Source organism: Passer montanus, unplaced genomic scaffold (genome assembly GCF_014805655.1).
Source record: "Passer montanus isolate IOZ18808 unplaced genomic scaffold, ASM1480565v1 scaffold10, whole genome shotgun sequence".
NCBI classification, from domain to species: Eukaryota; Metazoa; Chordata; class Aves; order Passeriformes; family Passeridae; genus Passer; species Passer montanus.
Genome location: NW_024356505.1, coordinates 7,860,667 through 7,878,216, shown reverse-complemented (window position 1 = coordinate 7,878,216; position 17,550 = coordinate 7,860,667). Strand labels below are relative to the sequence as shown.

At 35.3% G+C, this 17,550-nt stretch overlaps 1 protein-coding gene across 1 annotated transcript in view; it reads left to right on the top strand.

The window, feature by feature from the left end:
- Positions 1–17,550, top strand: part of KCNH8 (potassium voltage-gated channel subfamily H member 8) — a 177,240-nt gene that overhangs the window by 124,460 nt on the left and 35,230 nt on the right. The window contains exons 8-10 of the mRNA XM_039709733.1: positions 6,982–7,179; positions 12,296–12,495; positions 14,461–14,710. Coding sequence (XP_039565667.1) covers positions 6,982–7,179; positions 12,296–12,495; positions 14,461–14,710 — 648 coding nt within the window. The remainder of the gene's footprint in view (positions 1–6,981; positions 7,180–12,295; positions 12,496–14,460; positions 14,711–17,550) is intronic.

The window sequence follows — 17,550 nt, the reverse complement described above, 5'->3', positions numbered from 1 at the left end:
GAGAATCATGTGGCTTTGAAATTCTCAGCTATTTTACTTGTAATTTTAAAATATTCCATTTTTTAGTTTTCATTGTTTGCAAGCTCCCTAAAAATACGCTGTTAATATTTTCACAGGGATGTTTAAATGATGTGTATATATATAGCACTTACATGAAAGAAGACTCTATTTTTGTTAATGGATTAGACTTTAAGGAGGTGAACATCTGAGATCTGAAGCATGAAATCTTCTTATAAAATGTCCTCTCCCCTCTGAAGATTTTATCTGCTGAATAGAAAGAAGTATAGAGTACTTGATGCAAAAGGGGTTCTTTTTCTCCTCTTTGATTACATATTAAAGGGGGTTTTGAGGTGTTTGCTTTTTTTTTTCTTATTGTCTGTAAGGTGCACATTCAGCAAGTAAATGTATATAAACTTCCATATATTTCTGTAGAAAATCTTGTGTAGTTCACATCAAAGTAATATCCACATGTCTCACATTTTGGCACTTGAAAATCTTCTCAACCAGAGGTTAAGTGTAATCTTCTTGTACAAATTTAACATAGCCCTTCATTACCTGGGTTAGCTGATGCAACAAATGCACCAGAAATTTGCCAGGGATTATGACCTTAATATAGAAAAATGGGGGAAAATACTAAAATAGATTTAAATTAAATTTTAAAGCATAGAGATAATAGGTTTCAAAGGTAAGAGAAAGGCAATGCTATGATGTGTGGAGGGCAGATACCCCTGCCTTGCACTGATCCAAAGCACTAATCCCCATCCTTGCTGCACGCATGGCAGTTCCATGTCAGCACAGCTGGTGTCTGGGCTCTGCTCCCAGGGTCACACAGGGCAGCCTTGAGAGCATCTCTGCCACAAGGTCTTCATTCACAGGCAGTTGAGGTAAAATTATGTTTCATATAGGCCCAGTTAAACCTGTTCCTTTTTTATGCCATGGCAAAAATTTCCTTGCACAAAATTTGAATACTTTAGTAGGTGTTCCTTTACTCTTGTAACACTACCAATCTCATAGCCATGTTATGTCTTCTAGTTTAAGGAAAAAATCATTAAATTCATCATAATAAAAATACACACTGATAAGGACCATATTTTTTCAAAGCTAAGAGAGGTATTTTGAATAAGTTATTTTGAGACTTACTTTAACATTTTTAAGCAGTCTCAGTACTTGATAAATATGTTATTGTCTTTATGATATTTGTTTTCTTTCTCATTTTAGGTGTCCACTCTTTGAAGGAAAGTGTGTTAGCAGAATAAAGATCAAGGGAACTAGATTAATGCTAATTGCTCCTTATTGTCCTGCAGCCATTATGGTTATGTCTATTATAATAATATCAAAACCACTCTAGCTTAAATCTCATTGCTAATTAACTTTTACCTATCTTGGATACCAGCTAATTTTCTTCACATATAATCCTCTTGGCCAGAGCTGTTCCTTTGTACCCTGTACTTGTTGACATATCATATAGACACACCTCTATTTCCCTCTTACTCTTTTATTTATTGTCTTCATTTTGAAAAGAGCATAAATTCATGTCCTGTATTTTACTAGTATGCACTTCTGCCATTTGAGCTCATGTGCTGGAGCTGTGTTTTCACATTCTCAGAGCCTGCAACTGTGACATATGCTCAGGACTGTGTCTTTTTCCTGTTTTTTTTTCTTTTGGGGGGTGGAGGGAGGGGGAAAGTTTGGGGAGGAGGTTAGTAACTATTTTTTTTCCTAATTTGTGTGAAAGAAAAGCCTGATTCTTGTCCTACTTATTGACTGAGTCCAATAAGGTCTGGAACATTTAGTGTCCTCAGAAACAGTAGTTGAAGGTATGATTTCTCTTGTCATCTCTGGGGTTCTTTAATCCTAAAACCATCTGCTCTTGTACCTGGGAGCCTCCCCTAACAGGACAGGCAAAGCTTCACTATAAATCAAACCTGTAAACAAATGATCAGGTTTTGTGAAAATGAAAGAGTAACAGCAATATTCCACAGGGTGAAATAGTAGGAATGGTGCTGTTTGGTCTATTAATAGTCTGGGGAAAAACTACAAAGGTTTTAGCTGGGAAAAGTTGCACATGTCAAAAACATTTTGGCTAGACAGGGATAAAAAAAGCTTTGAAGCTGTTGTGAAGAGCCTGAGTAGTCACCATGAGAACAGAAGCAATGATTATTCAATAATGCAGTCATACACACAAGAAGAAATAAAATGATTTCGTCTTCTCAGACACCTTTAGATTCTGAATGAATTATATCAGTCAGCAACACCCAGAGCGTAATTGTGCAGAATTCTTTGCAAGAGATCTTAAAAAAGAAGCTACTGTTTTAAGGTCTAATGAATGATAATTAGGGTTTGAGATGATAAAATATATTCATTATGCTGTTATAAAAAATCTCATCTCAAATACAATATTAGCTCTGGCCTCCTATCTTCAAATGAATTTTAGCTATGTTACATTCTGAAGAAGACACACAGACAGTTGAGGGAAGTGATTTGGACATGTAAAATCACAGAAACTGTAATCCCAGGTGCTTTTACCTAAAAAGAAGGAAATTCACCTCCTTGGTCTCTCTTCACAAATGTTCTGCCTTAAGGTCTATTTTGTGGAGGTTAATACAAAGAAAGTTAGAGATGAATACAGCTGAGAATCTTGGTTCATTGAGATCAACAGAAACTTGGACCATTTTTCCCCCATTTAAAATGGAAATATGAGATGTTTATTTGCAGATTAGAGGATGCTGCTATGTGATGAAAGGGTGGTGTGCTTTGCTGTGCAAACCTACAGCTTCTGGCTGCCTGGCTCTAGATCTGAAATTAGGAGCTATCAGCAGTGATCAGGGACTACTGCACAGCTCTCAGGCTACAGGGTGATTTTAATTTTAAAATGCATTCCAATGATGAAGGATCTAATTTCTCTTGTACAGTTTTTGTCTTCTCCTTAACGGCACTAAAATGTTCACTGCAACACACATTAGTAGCCATAGGATAGTGACTTTTGTGTTGAAACTTACAATCTATTTATATCACAAGGCTGCATGTGCTCCAGTTCAGGATATTTTTCTATTGTTATTTCTTTTCAGTGGAGCCAGAAAAACAAAACTCAGCCTGAGACATACTCCTTGAATATAATCCTCACTAAATACAATCGACAGTGTCTTTTAGTTAATTCCAAGATTTCTCACTACATATTCTCTTTTTCTACTATCAGCTTAGTATTGCTTACTCTCTCTCCTCACTAGCATGAAAGGGCCAAGTATGGTCTGGGTCTGGCCCTGAGTGAGGTTTAAACATTAGAAAAAAAGTGATTATGTGAGAGCAGATAGGCTTTTCTACCTTCACATTTTCCTTAGGAATACTTGAAGTCCCTAAATTTGATATGGAATTATAGCTGAGAGAAGCTCGGCCTTTGTCTCATACTTTTCTCCTTTAGCATCATCACTGCTATTGCTTTCAGACATTCAGGGATGCTCTGAGACGTTCCTTATCCACACCTCTTTATTCTTCCTGACACTGTAGCATAGAATAAACCAAAGACCTTGGGCCTTTTTTTTAACTGGAAAAGAAAATGTTTCTCTTATTTTTAAAATAAGTGCTATAGTTAATTAATATAGTAGAAAATGCACCTAGTTTCTAAGTTTTTGAAGTACCAGACAGTATTTTGGTGTGTTAAGAGACCGGCATAAAAGGAAAATCTAAGTAGTAGTATAGAATGAAGCTGCAAATCATAGGGAGTATTGTACATACTCAAGGCAGAGAAAGCACCAAACCAGGGGAAGGAGTGATTTTCTGGATGTCTAGTAAATGAAATAATGTGATTTACATCCAGCTAAAAAGTATGTCATCTATGGAGGTTTAAATGGTTTTTTAGGCTTCTGCTGATACTTGAGTACTTCCCAGATATAAGTAAATGAAACTCAATACAGATTCTTACAGCAATTTTCAAAGTAGCCTAATGGAGCTAGATATCCAATTTCTATTGACTTTTCCAATGGGACGTGATTACTTAAGTGCTCTTTTTCCCTTTGAAAGGCCTTCCTCTTAATTATGCTAATTGGTACTTTAAAATGTTTTCAAAGTCAGAGAGCTGTGCCTAGACAATGCTAATTCTGAACCAGACAAGACTCATAATGCTAAATTCTAGGAAACTCCCTCTGACTACAAGGTATATTTATTTTTCTCTTCTTCCCTGAGGGCAGAAATTAATTACTCAAGCTTGCCAGAGAATCTGCTGAGAGCTGTTACCTACAGAAACTGAAGAGGAAAAGGCATTTGTCAGTGATACTACTTCATGACTGTTTCCATTGGATTATGAAAGTATTTACACCCATCCATAGCTCACCTCTACCCTGAAACTCAAAAAAAAATGCAGTGCTATCAACAAATATGAGAACTACAGTTGATCTGGAAGATATTGCAGCATTTTATATACTCTGGCTGAAACATCACTTTATATAATTTTTTCAGAATTTCCTGATTAGGATAATCTCTGCCAGCCAAAATAGAAATGAGAAGCTGTAAACACATCTAGAAGTCAGAGAAATATATTTTCCGGCTTTTCCCTTTCAGAAATACATTTTCTCTTCCAAGTCTAAATCTCTAAATAAATTTACTTCTTAGCATTTCTTTACATTTTGGGCATTATTTTAGCAATCGTTAATAATTGCTAATTATTGCTAAGTGCTACTCTTTTAGCTCAGTAATAAGCCATATATCCTAGTGAGGGGATGATTTGTCTGACCTTCAGTTATACCACAGAACAAGACACTGGATACTAAACTCATCTCAGATACTGGTATATTGGCCAGAAGTGTTTGCTAGAAATTGTAAAATTATTATATTGGTGTTTTGGTAGTAGAAATTGTGTAGAAATATTATAGAGGCTTCTACTGATTGACACAATATCAACACATATTTTTGTACCTTACTTTTCCTAGCAATATGAATCCTTTAGGAGCAATAATGTTTCAGTAGGGTTGGATGAAAACCTTGAACATAAAATGAGTTGTAAAGGAGAAACCAATTCACATATATCTCAGTTAAAGAATGCAGTCATCCACCTTTCCTGGATAGCACTGGAAATGCATGAAAAGTGAGAAAAAAGGAAATAGGCTGAGAATCAGTGGATTTTAGAACACTCAGAGGCAGGAGATTTTCTCCTAAAAGGCATATCAGTTACCATTCTTTAAAATAACTTATTTGTTTCAGTTTTGCAACTGAAACAACCTTGAGCTGATCTTGAACTTTATGGTTGTATTGCTTTACACTGGGTTTAGATAGACCTTTTTTAACTTTGTTCCCTCTCTGCCAGAGATTTTCTTAGGTTTTTATTCTATGTTCTTTAATGTTTGTGATTCCATTCCCTACTACAGAAATAAAGGAATTAAATCTGCCATGCAAAGGACTATCCAACTGTTGGAGAAATGTAGCGCAATCTCAGAAAAACAGTATATACAGAGTACTGATATTGACTCAACTAGGCTTCTTTTTTCTTTTTTCTTTTTTTTTTCCTATTTTGCTCTACTTTCACTTTAAATAATTGGGAGCCACAAATATAAAATAGTCCCACTTAGATAGAGAATAGATCAATACTATCTATCCAGGCAAAATCAAAGGGATTTTCATATGCTTCCCTGTCTGTTGGCAAGGTAAAACATCCTACTCAGTACTGCCATTGTATGACAATGCAGATTGCTTCCATTTATGCTTTTGATCAACTTCCCTGTCCTGCACAGAGTGCATTAGCAGGGTCATGGCCAGACCTTGCTGTGCATTACTCAGCCCTTCTGGCTGAGCTTTCTCTGGAGAACAGCATGCCAGAAAGCATGGAGCTGATCATGGGATCAACCATGGTTCAGCAGGACTACTCTAGATGCTAATTTCCTACAGACTTTTTTCCCTACTTGATTGGAAGTGTTGGGATAGATGCTCTAAATCTACCCATTACTTTTGCAGACATTCTATGCAATGAGATTTCCCCCAGTTCATATTTGGATTCATCTAAATGGACGCTGACTGAAGTGGAGAGAGAATAATCTCCAGGAGGTGATTCAGTCTGTCATGTCCCAGCTTACAAAAGGGGGACCCCCAAATAATTTTGTCTAAAAATAAAACTCTGTCTGTCAGGATTATTTTCTTTTGGCGGTTCTCCCTATATACCCAAGAAAGATTCCCAATCTCCCAAGCAAGCTGTTTAACAGGCAAAACTGGGCACATAAACAGGTTTTTTTCCTTCTTTTTTCCCCAGTCTTGATTTTTGTGAAGCATTGTGTTTATGTAATTCATTCAGGTCGTGTTTTCCAGCTGGATATTTTTTCCTGCATTGTTGCTTTGGGGTTGTTTTGTTGTTTTTTTTTCAAATATCTGAGGCAGTAGCTAATTCTGCTTTCTCTGGCACACATAGAGCCGTTAATCAAAATGAAAGGAAAGATTTAATGAACAATTTAGAAAATACTTACTGAAGCATGTTTTGAAAATTAATTCTGGTTTGTAAGTTATGTTTAGTTCTTTAAATCTTTTCTACTGGAAAAAGAAACATGTGAAAATCTCTGAATATGTAATTACTATTATAATGATTTAGTCTTAGAATGTCAAAAAGCTTTCCAAGCATTAATTAATGGAAGGAATCAAATGATCTTGCATTGTTGCTGCAGTGCTATTAGGTGAAGATTTTTTTCTTTTTAGTGACTTAATGGATTTTATAAATTATATCATTAGACCTGTAATATGCAATTCAAAACCACTTGATTTCAATGCAGATATACAATTCTTATCATTTAAAATTGCACATAAAAATAACTATCCCAGAGACAATACTTAATGTGCTGCATAAATTCTCACAGTTTAATGTTCTTTTTATTCTTTGAATTATGTGAAGAATATAATGCTTTTTAAGTAGATTTTTGGGGGTTTCTAGAACTGTTTTTTTTAATATAAAGTTTTCACAGTGTTGTCAGTATTACTAAAAAGTAACTCTTTTTATGCTTTGTTTTGCAGGTTGGCTTCATGAGCTAGGAAAACGAATTGAATCTCCTTATTATGAGAATAATACACTTGGAGGCCCATCAATCAGAAGTGCCTATATAGCTGCCCTGTATTTCACTCTCAGCAGCCTCACCAGTGTTGGCTTTGGAAATGTTTCAGCCAACACTGATGCTGAAAAGATCTTCTCCATTTGCACAATGCTGATTGGGGGTAGGTACAATTAAATGTCATTTAAAACCTTTTCCACAAATAAGAAAAAGTCAAATAAAAGCTCAAATTTTGCTAAGTTTCTTAAAAGAAATCCCAAACAAACACAGCAGAAAACTTAATAAATTTAAAATGGCAAAAAGAAAATGTTTCTCTTATTTTTAATATAAGTGCTATAGTTAATTAATGCAGTAGGAAATACACCTAGTTTCTATATTTTTGAATGTAGAATTTTGTATTTTGGTATGTTAAGTGACTGGCATAAAAGGAAAATCTAAGTAGCAGTATAGCAAATTATAGGGAGTATTGTACATACTCAAGGCAGAGAAAGCCCCAGGCCGGGGGAAGTGATTTTCTGGATGTCTAATAAATGAAATAATGTGATTTACATCCAGTTAAAAAGTCTGTCATCTATGGAGGTTTAAAACTGCAAAAGAAGGAAACAACTTTGTTTCTTTTCACTAGATAAACTCTCTCAGGCAGATCTATTTCTAACCTTTTGTTCACTTATGGTGATTAAAAACAGTGTTGCCCACTGAAATGCAATTCACATTATTAGCAGTGGAAGTGGCCCAGCCATGTGTTGGGGATTTCAGTCCCTTGTGGCAGACACTTTAGCAGAGAGCCAGGTATGATGTGCACACCAACTGCAGCTCCATCCCCACAGCAGCCCTGGGAATGGTGATGAGGGGAGGTGTGCAGCCCACAGGACAAAGTGTCTGTGAGCTGGTGTGTATCTTTATGTGAAGGACCAGACCAGAAGGAGAGACAGGTCAGAGCCAGGAGACTGTTTGTTGAGCCTTGGCATAAAAGATTCTTAAAAAACGCCATTCAATTATCATTGATAAAAATTTGATTCAGAATTGAACCAGAATGCATTTTTTTGTCATATTTGGAGCTCTTAGTAACATTTTTATTGATGCTGATTACCTAGTTGTACTGTTCGAGTAAGCCACGTGCTCCTGCATGGTCCCCTTCCTTCTGCTGAGGACCTGGGTACAAGAAGCAGAGATTTGTAAGCCTGTAAGCCAAGTCCTTTATACAAAGTACCTATTGATGCTGATTACCTAGTTGTACTGTTCGAGTAAGCCACGTGCTCCTGCATGGTCCCCTTCCTTCTGCTGAGGACCTGGGTACAAGAAGCAGAGATTTGTAAGCCAAGTCCTTTATACAAAGTACCAGAAGCTCTGTCTTTACATTCATCTTTCTCCCACAAAAAATCAGATATGCTATTTCATGATGTGTACATAATACAGCTCAAAGATGCCACACTGACCATGAAGGGCAAAATCAAGTCACTGCTAGAGTACTCTGTCCTTCCTTTTTGTTTCTGCTGGCTTAGCTGTCCTGGAAATACTAGTAGGTGTTTCTCCAGGGCTAGTTGGTAAAGCCCTGGGTGTCAGCTTTGACTATAAATTCTCCTGGCAACGATAAATTGGAAATTTGGCACTTATCAGGGAACATGATGAATTACCTGTAAGCTATATATTTGCAGCATCAAGTGGTAAAATAATTTTTCAATGAATTATTTTCATTTTCCTCAGTCCTGAAAATGAGAGGCAATAATATAACGAATCATCCAAGAATGAAATAATTTTGGTTTTCACAATGTCAAAAAACCACAAGCAGCTCATTAATTTCTTTTGATGGTTGCATAAAATTATAGTTTAAAATACACTGTGGTCTCTATTCTTTGGGGCTTTCATAACATAAAATATGTTGTAATGAAGGAAGGAGTTTTCATTTCTATCAAGAAATCAAGAGGTCTCCTGTATAAGGCAGTGATGAATATTTAATGCGTTTTAATATGGCAGAGCTTCCATAGAGTAGAATATAGAAGTATCCTATACATCTATTTAGCCCAGTTACAACAATTTCACATTTATTTCTTGTAATATGCTTGTACATTGAATATATTGGGAAGAATTAGTCAGGTGAGTGGAGTAAGAGGAAACTGATGACTGAAAGGTGAAGTTGCTTAAAGGCAAGCAGGTAGGAGAATGGATTTAAATCTACAAGGGTCCAGTGAGCAAGATATGTCCAGGTAAAAAAAGCAGAGCAGACCAACCTGCAGCTATTTTCTTGAGGAATTCAAGGAAACATGAATTTTCCTTGAGGAAAATCAAGGAAATATGAAAGAGATAGAATGATACTGTGAAGATTGGTGAGCATGTCTTAGAAAGCTCTGTTGGGAATAAAGTGATAATCTGTATGCTTAGGGACATTATGCCTCATCATTTCATAAAACCTATTTTAGTGTATCTTTTTGGCTGATATTTAATTTTAAAATTCGCTAATGGAAAAGCATGTTATGAGAAAAACTGGTGTAAGTTTTTCAGACTTTTTGACCAAGTCATTAGTTAATGAAATTTCTGCTGTAATGGATAGGGTGAGTTAGTTTATCAGTAGTTTTTTTCTGTATGTATGACACTACAAACTGAAAAAAATGAAGTAAATTTACTTAAACCTTGAGAAAGCTGAAAACAGAAAAAAAAAAAAGTATAAACTTAACAAATAAGTTACATATAGAATACCTTTTTCATTTTTACTGGCCTCTTCACATTAATTTTTATTTTGCATAAATTTGAAACTTAAATTTTTTATAAGTCATATTCTGAAGATAAAAGATCTTGTTCAATACAGTAAGTCTTCTTAAAGTTGGAAAGAAAAGGTACTTAATAAAATGTAACCAGAATTCCTAGGACATCCAGCATCTCTAAAATATTGATCAGATCTGCCCTCCACCATGTGATCATACTGTATTCTGTCTTATAATCTCCAATTTGTTCTTTCAGCAAATAATGTGTATTTTTGTATTTAAGAGATTGGAGGCTCACTGTAGTAGCTCCAGTCCTATAAGGGTCAGAGGTGTTCCTCTTCTCCCTAAGCAAAATGTGATTTAAAGTATCTATTAAAATAAAGGCCACTGTATTCCTAGAAGTTCCTAGAAGTTTTGAACTTGTCCTACTTGAGTTTAGTCAGAGGCATAGTAGGTTTCTTACAAAAAGTAGGGTAAGTGTATGATTATTTGATAAAGAATTCTAATGCCTGTCACAGCCAAAAATAGCTTGTCATTACGAGAAGCACTTGCCCTCCAATGTATATAGGCAAAGACAGATTCTATCACAATAACAAAATTCTAGATGATATTTGTGCCTATAATAACATTACTGAGATCTCTACACTGTCCAGCTCCTAACCTTGGAGTCTGATGAGGCACTTTCATCACATGTGAGTCTTATATTTGCATTCATACACCACCTAATGCTTCATCTCACCCCCTTTTAAAGCTGATTATTGCATCCTTAAAGAGGCTACACTATTTCCTTAACCTATTTATCTGCATCTGGCTGAATTTTTTCAGACCTAGCTGTCATATTTCTAATATAATATCCCGTATCTTGTATTATACCAGTCCCTCACATTCTGTTGCTCTAGCTTCTGACATTAATGACTTAGCAATTCACTGCACCATCATGAGCAACACCTAGTTGAAATAGCTGATTATTTTTAGAAATAAATTTCCAGTTAGGCTTACTATTCTTACTACATCCATAATCCTTTTTTTCTGCTATTTCTCCACTGCAGTTCTTTATCTATTTTTCTGCAGTCCCTTCACAATAAGGACATAGATATTGTTACTAGCTCCTTTGCATTTTTCTCAGCCTGTAAAAGTTTTCTAACACTCCAAACTACAGAATTTTCTATTTCTACCATTTAAAAGTACATCCCTTCCTCCTCCTGTTCCCCCTTGTCTCGTCTCACTCACATTGGACTTCTGTAAAGTGACATACAAGGTCAACAACTTGTATCTTCTTTATAAACCAATTCCTTTGTCACTCTGAGAAGTCCGACTGCTTTCTTTCAAACACTATAAAGACAGTTTTCGCTATAGAGAAATAATCAAACTTTTTAGTAATTTTTTTAATAAACAATTGTAGATCTGTATTTTCTATACATCAGATCAATATCACATGACAGACAATTTAGCAGTGATTTTTCCAACTCAAATAAGCAAACATATTTCTGCACAGACAATTCCAGATGACCTATATTTGTAAATATTTCTTCAATTTTGCTTCTGGTCTTTTTTATTCCCAAGCCAATCAATTGCCAACAAACTCCAGGTTATCAGAACGATTTTAACTATATTTGACCCTGTCAAGGAACATTAGAAATCAGATTGTCTCTTTGAATATTTCATTCAGCCTGAATTTCTGCTTTACAATGGGGTTGTTTTCTGACTTTTTAAAATATCTCTCGAAGAATATGATACATTTTTAAATGTTATTTGCAACCTCATTCTGCTACACATGGTCTCAATTAGTAATTGTTTTTATTTACATGAGTTCTCTGAAATCTATTACATTCTGCGTAGTTTCCAACTGTCCATTTGAGTCTAGTTTCCCATTATTAGTATCTCATTATTTTCTGAGCATACCTGCCTACATGTGTTCCTTCCTGTACTTTTTCAAAAGGCCTGTAGTGATAGCACAAGTGGGAATGATTCAAACTGAGACTAGGTTTAGATTAGATATTGGGAGAAATTCTTTACTATGAGGGTGGTGAGGCTCAGGAAGATGCTGCTCAGGGAAGTTGTGGATGCCCCATCCCTGGCTGTGTCCAAGGCTGGATTGGATGAGGCTTTGAATAACCTGGTCTAGTGAAAGGCATCCCTGCCCATGGCAGGGTGACTGGAACTAGTTGATCTTGAAGGTTCCTTCCAACCCAAACCATTTTATGATTCTACGATTCTATGTTCTGTTTTCCTTTTCTCTTAGACTATGGACTTAATTTGACTTAATTCTTTTGTAAGGTGGACTAGATTTTCTTAGGTAGACTTAATATTTTGCTAGGTAGATTGACTAGATAGAATACGTTGTAGTTCTACTCTATCGCATGACAGTGATTCCTCATGTCTCAAACACCAGAAATGAATAATCACATAAAACCACAGTATTAATATACCATTACTCAAGGAGTCTTACGTTCAAAAGCTTTCTTATATCTCTTAATCAAGAAATTTTGTCTCTGTGAAGATGCTGTTTATTTTCTGTGCTAAGATTTATTAGTGATCAACTAATCACTCCACATTGCATGTCATTCCTGTCCTTCCTAGCTCTGATGCATGCCTTGGTGTTTGGCAATGTGACTGCCATAATTCAGAGGATGTACTCCAGATGGTCTCTATATCACACAAGAACTAAGGATTTGAAGGACTTTATCCGGGTCCATCACCTGCCACAGCAGCTAAAGCAAAGGATGCTTGAATATTTCCAAACCACGTGGTCTGTCAATAATGGAATTGATTCCAATGAGGTAACCAAACAAGGGGGAAATTGTGTTTGATTGTTTTGACTATGAACTATGACTAAAAGTCAAGAAGGGAGGTATTTTTTATTTTTTTTATGCTGTGTCTTGTGTGAAGTTACATAGCAAAGAAAACCGTGCCTAAAAATAAACCTGGATTATCGCAGGAAGAGGGTACAAAATTGAAAAAGCAGGTTTAAAACATCAAATAATGTAGTAAAATTCAGTTCTCCATGACTCTCAAATGCTGAAGAGGCATTAATCAGAAACCTTTTAGATGTTGCCAGCAGAAATGTTATAATAACTATTTCTGTCTTTCACTAAACAAAATATCTACATGGGGATTTTAGGTCCTTTTTAAACGAGGGACTTTGATGCCCTTTCCTTCCTCCTTCATCTTTTTGTTCCAATACTGTCAACAAATTATTTCAGCTGAATTTTTTTGTTATTTATATCAGTATCTTTTTAAATATTGCACAGTGTAACTTGAGAGTGAAATCAAAAGACAGATTTCTGGTGGTGTCTGTGCTTGCTTGTTTTAAATTACTTATCCAGGTTATGAGTTACTGTACTGCAGGAGAAATAATGGCTTCTCTCTGCTGGAGTGTTATTTGAATGGAACACTCCCTTTAGGTTTCTTGTTATCTGTGTTATAAAACGCAGTGGTCTCTAAAGATAATGTGGAAATAAGCAGAAAGACTTGGGGTTTGGAACATTCTTTTCCTGATAAATTCTTTTTGTGTTGTGCACAGCACAAAGAACGGGATTTTCGACAGCATCTTAGCAACAGAAGGAGCTCAGTAAGATTTACAAAGGTGCAAAAATGACTTAGATGTCAAAGCTTTCCTAGATGTGGTTAATGATCACCTTCAGCTTTTGTACTTTCTGTACCTTTACTCAAACTGAAAGTGAGTGACTGCTGTACTACAACCACAGCCCCTGGAGAGACCATCAGTCTTTCATTATTTCCAGCCTATGGATAAAGCACCTTGTCTGAGCCCACCTGGTCAAGCATTGGCTGAGTGCATTGTTCATATGCCACATCCCCTCAAACTACAAAAAAGCCCTGTATTTGTGGGCTTGCAGATTGGAAGGAAAAAGTGAGACCTCATGGTCTTTTAGTTTCCATAGGTTCTTCCATTGAACATGCAACTTGTCTCCATTCCTTTCCCACCCTTCCTTCAGTGTCCAGTTACACTATTAAAAATGAAAATAACAAGAAAAAAACCACATTCAAGGCAGTGTGTCTTTTAGTTATTCCTCTTGCAGTGGTTTTACTATAGAAGAATAATATTGCATATTGATGAATTTTAGAATTCTCTGTTTTCATTGTATATGTCACTGCCACAATGGTATACCTGAGCAGCCTACTGTGTTTTACCACACAGGGTGGTTTTACTATAGAAGAATAATATTGCATATTGATGAATTTTAGAATTCTCTGTTTTCATTGTATATGTCACTGCCACAATGATACCTGAGCAACCTACTGTGTTTTATCACACAGAAGAACTGGGACAAACTTAAATTGTGCATTAGAAGCAATTTGTACAAACAGTATTGCTGACCTTTTCTCCTGGTTTTCTTGGGGTTTTTTGTGTTTTGGGGGTTTTTTTTGTTTTTTGGGGGTTTTTTAGTTTGTTTTTTTTTTTTGTTTGTTTGTTTTGGTTGGGGTTTTTTGGGCTGGTTTTTTTTTTGGTTTTTTGGTGGTTTTTTTTAATGAGGCTTTTTGAGTTTGGTGGGTTTTTTGGTAGTAAAAAGGCATATATTTATTCATATTTTTCCTGGAATTTATCAGTGTTAAAATTTCTTAAAATAGCACATCTCATCAAGGAGATTAAGAAAATAAAAGGGAAGTATTTGCAACAGTATGACATGTGCCACACCACTAAATCAGGCCACTTCTGCAAAAGTGGAAACAAATAATTTTACAAATTTTTTCTTTTTCATAGTTTTTTTCCTTCTTTTGGACAGCTTTTAAAAGACTTCCCAGATGAGCTGCGTTCAGACATCACCATGCACTTGAACAAGGAGATTTTGCAGCTTTCCCTCTTCGAGTGTGCCAGTCGTGGCTGCCTCAGGTCTCTGTCTCTGCACATCAAAACCTCCTTCTGTGCTCCTGGGGAATACCTCCTCCGGCAGGGGGATGCCCTGCAAGCGATCTACTTCGTGTGCTCAGGTTCCATGGAAGTCCTGAAGGACAGCACTGTGCTGGCAATCCTTGGTATGTTCACAATCATAGACTCAAAGAGCAAAAATTGTCCCCCAGTGCAGGAGAACCTTCACGACTAACTGGTGGTTTAGTGTGTTCTAATTGTCTGATGAGAAAGAATTTGTTTAGTTTTAATCTTCAATACCTATTCTATGTACACTCCTATTTTTTAAATTTTTTTTAATTCAGTTTAACCTTCCTTATATTTTGACCTAAGGAGCTTTCCATTGTCAGATTGTTGGCTGTGCAAAATTTCACTTCTGGTTTCCTTATTCTCTCTCCTTGTAAACAGGTACTTGCAAGCTTTTGACACAACTTGCTGCTTTCTGCTATATTTGGTGATGGTATTGACAGCTCAGAGAGCATTGGTCATCAGTTCCTAAATCTTTCATGAAAATTAGTGCCGGGCAATGCTCCCACTAATGGTCCCAAGTCAAAGAAAGCAATAAGAGCCTACTTTTTCGTTCTTTGGCACTTGCCTACAAACACCCCTTGCAAAAAAGCCATGTGGTGAAAAACAAGCATTGTTGGCTCTGCTCCCCCAAGCTACTTCATGCCAACTAATGCTGTCTGCAGTTATCTGAGTATATCGGAATTGAGAAAGACCAGAAATTCTGTTCTAATAAATTTTTTGTTGTTGTTTGCAAGATGACTGTTTTTATTCATTGGGGTCTAAGTATCTCTACCTATAAATTTCTGTGATTTGCCTCAATCTAAGTCCTACTAAAGAAATTCTCTTTATCTTCAGTTAAAAGATGATTAGATCTGTCTCAGTTAATGTTTAAGAAGTTTTTGGCAAAATATGTAAATTTTACTCTAAAAGTATGGAATTGTTTTATTATGATTTTAATATCTGTTTAGACTTAGATGTATTTTTCTTTCTAATAACTTTGAATATTCTTATAAAACAGAGTTAAAAAGAACATTTCCTTTTTTCTTTCCTTCCTGTTTTGTGGGATTACACTAGACTGCTGATAATGGAAGCTTCTGGTCTTCTGTAGTTGAATTTTCTTTAATTTACTAGAATGCATTTGATTTGTCTTTTTTAGAATGTAAATGTGCTACAGGTCCTATTTGTGTCATAACTGTTTAATTCTACTAGATTCACAGCACACATCACTCCCTCTCTTCTTTGTTTCTAAGATGTTTAAGAATCTCTTTACTTCATTGGATCACATAGATCAAAGATATAAAATATGACTTATAATAAAATATAAGCTAAAAGACAGCAGAAGTTCAAGAGGCAGTTCCATTGGAACTATGATTTCATTAATGATTCCCAGTTCCGGCACTTCTGAAAGTGTTAATTAAAGCATCATTGTGTAATGGTGACAATCAAAACAGTAAGAAAGAGATTAGTGGATTTCTGAGAGAAGTTAATGAAATCATATTGTAAAAAAACATAAACATTACAGAAAAATAATGTTTTGTTATGGGAATGGGAGATTTATCATTTAAACCTAATTAACACCAACAGAAGGTGAATGCATCAAACATGTAGGTCCCTATGAGAAATTTTGTTGCTGATGTCATGTAAGCTCAAGACAGCAGCTTTTTCCCCTGACAATGCTGAGTTACTTGCAGTTCCCAGAATATTTTATGTCTGTCCTGATTCTAATTCTAGTGGATTCATTTTTGTTTACTGAACCATTTTTACTAACAAGCAGTGCAGCAACAACTCAGTGAAATGCTCTCATTAAATACATCTTTACCTCTTCTAGAGGCTATTACTTTATCTCTAATAATGATGGTTAGGATATATTTTATGGTAAAATATGTTTTAATATGAGTTATGTACTGTTTGAGCATATATATTTGATTTGTTAAAAATATTAGTCATAAATTATTTGAAAAATATCCATAATGAGAACACTTATAACTTTGACTACATGTCCCTGATTTATTGAAAAACAGATGTGTCTGTGAGAAACATGTATATATAAGCTCGTTATCCAATTAAAGAAAAAAGAAAAGAGCTACTAAGAATAGCTGAAGTTATTCTGTTATGTAACAAATGTTGACATTCAAGGTAGAATCATTTAATCACTTCATTAATTCTACATGAAACTTCAGATTACTACCTACAACCTTTGCTGCATGATTTTCATTTGAAAAATAAACATATATTAACACTACCAGATCAATTTTAGTATCTTTAAGCCTGAAATTACTTCAAAATTTTAACTATGATCCCATCTTTTTTCCAAATGTTTATACAGTATGGATACTAATACTCTTCATATATCTAAAAAGTTTCTAATTAAGATGTTTAAGAATCAGTTTTAGTATATTTGAAATATTTTTTCCATTGTCCACATAAACAACCAGCAATGAATTAACACTGGCAGCCCTTTGCTTAATAGGATAGAAGAAATCTAAGGAATTGTTGATATTTACAGTAAAATGTAAAAGAGTATTACTGCTTAGATTTATGCTGTATTTTATTATGTAGCAACACATGTTGTGTTGAGCAATGACAGATGTTAGTGTTACCTATCAAATTTCTCTTTTTCAGACTGACCTAATCTCATACTAGCTCTCATTTATATTATTTTAAGAGACACCAAAGTAGCATTAGTGTATGCATATTCCTAGCATAAGAGAAAATCTCTCTCTACCTTCAGTTTATGAAAAGTGCTTTTGAGAAAGTTGTTCAAGCTCTATGTAAATAAGAAAAAAAAACTATCTTAAGATAGATTAAGAAGGTTCAGGGATGGTTGGCTGATTAGTTTAACTTACTCTGCAAGCTGGCCATTTCCTGTGTAATATACAGTTGTAATCATATGCTGGGTGGATTTTCTGATGTGACAGTCTTAACTTATTATTTATTAATCAAATAATAATGTAAGATT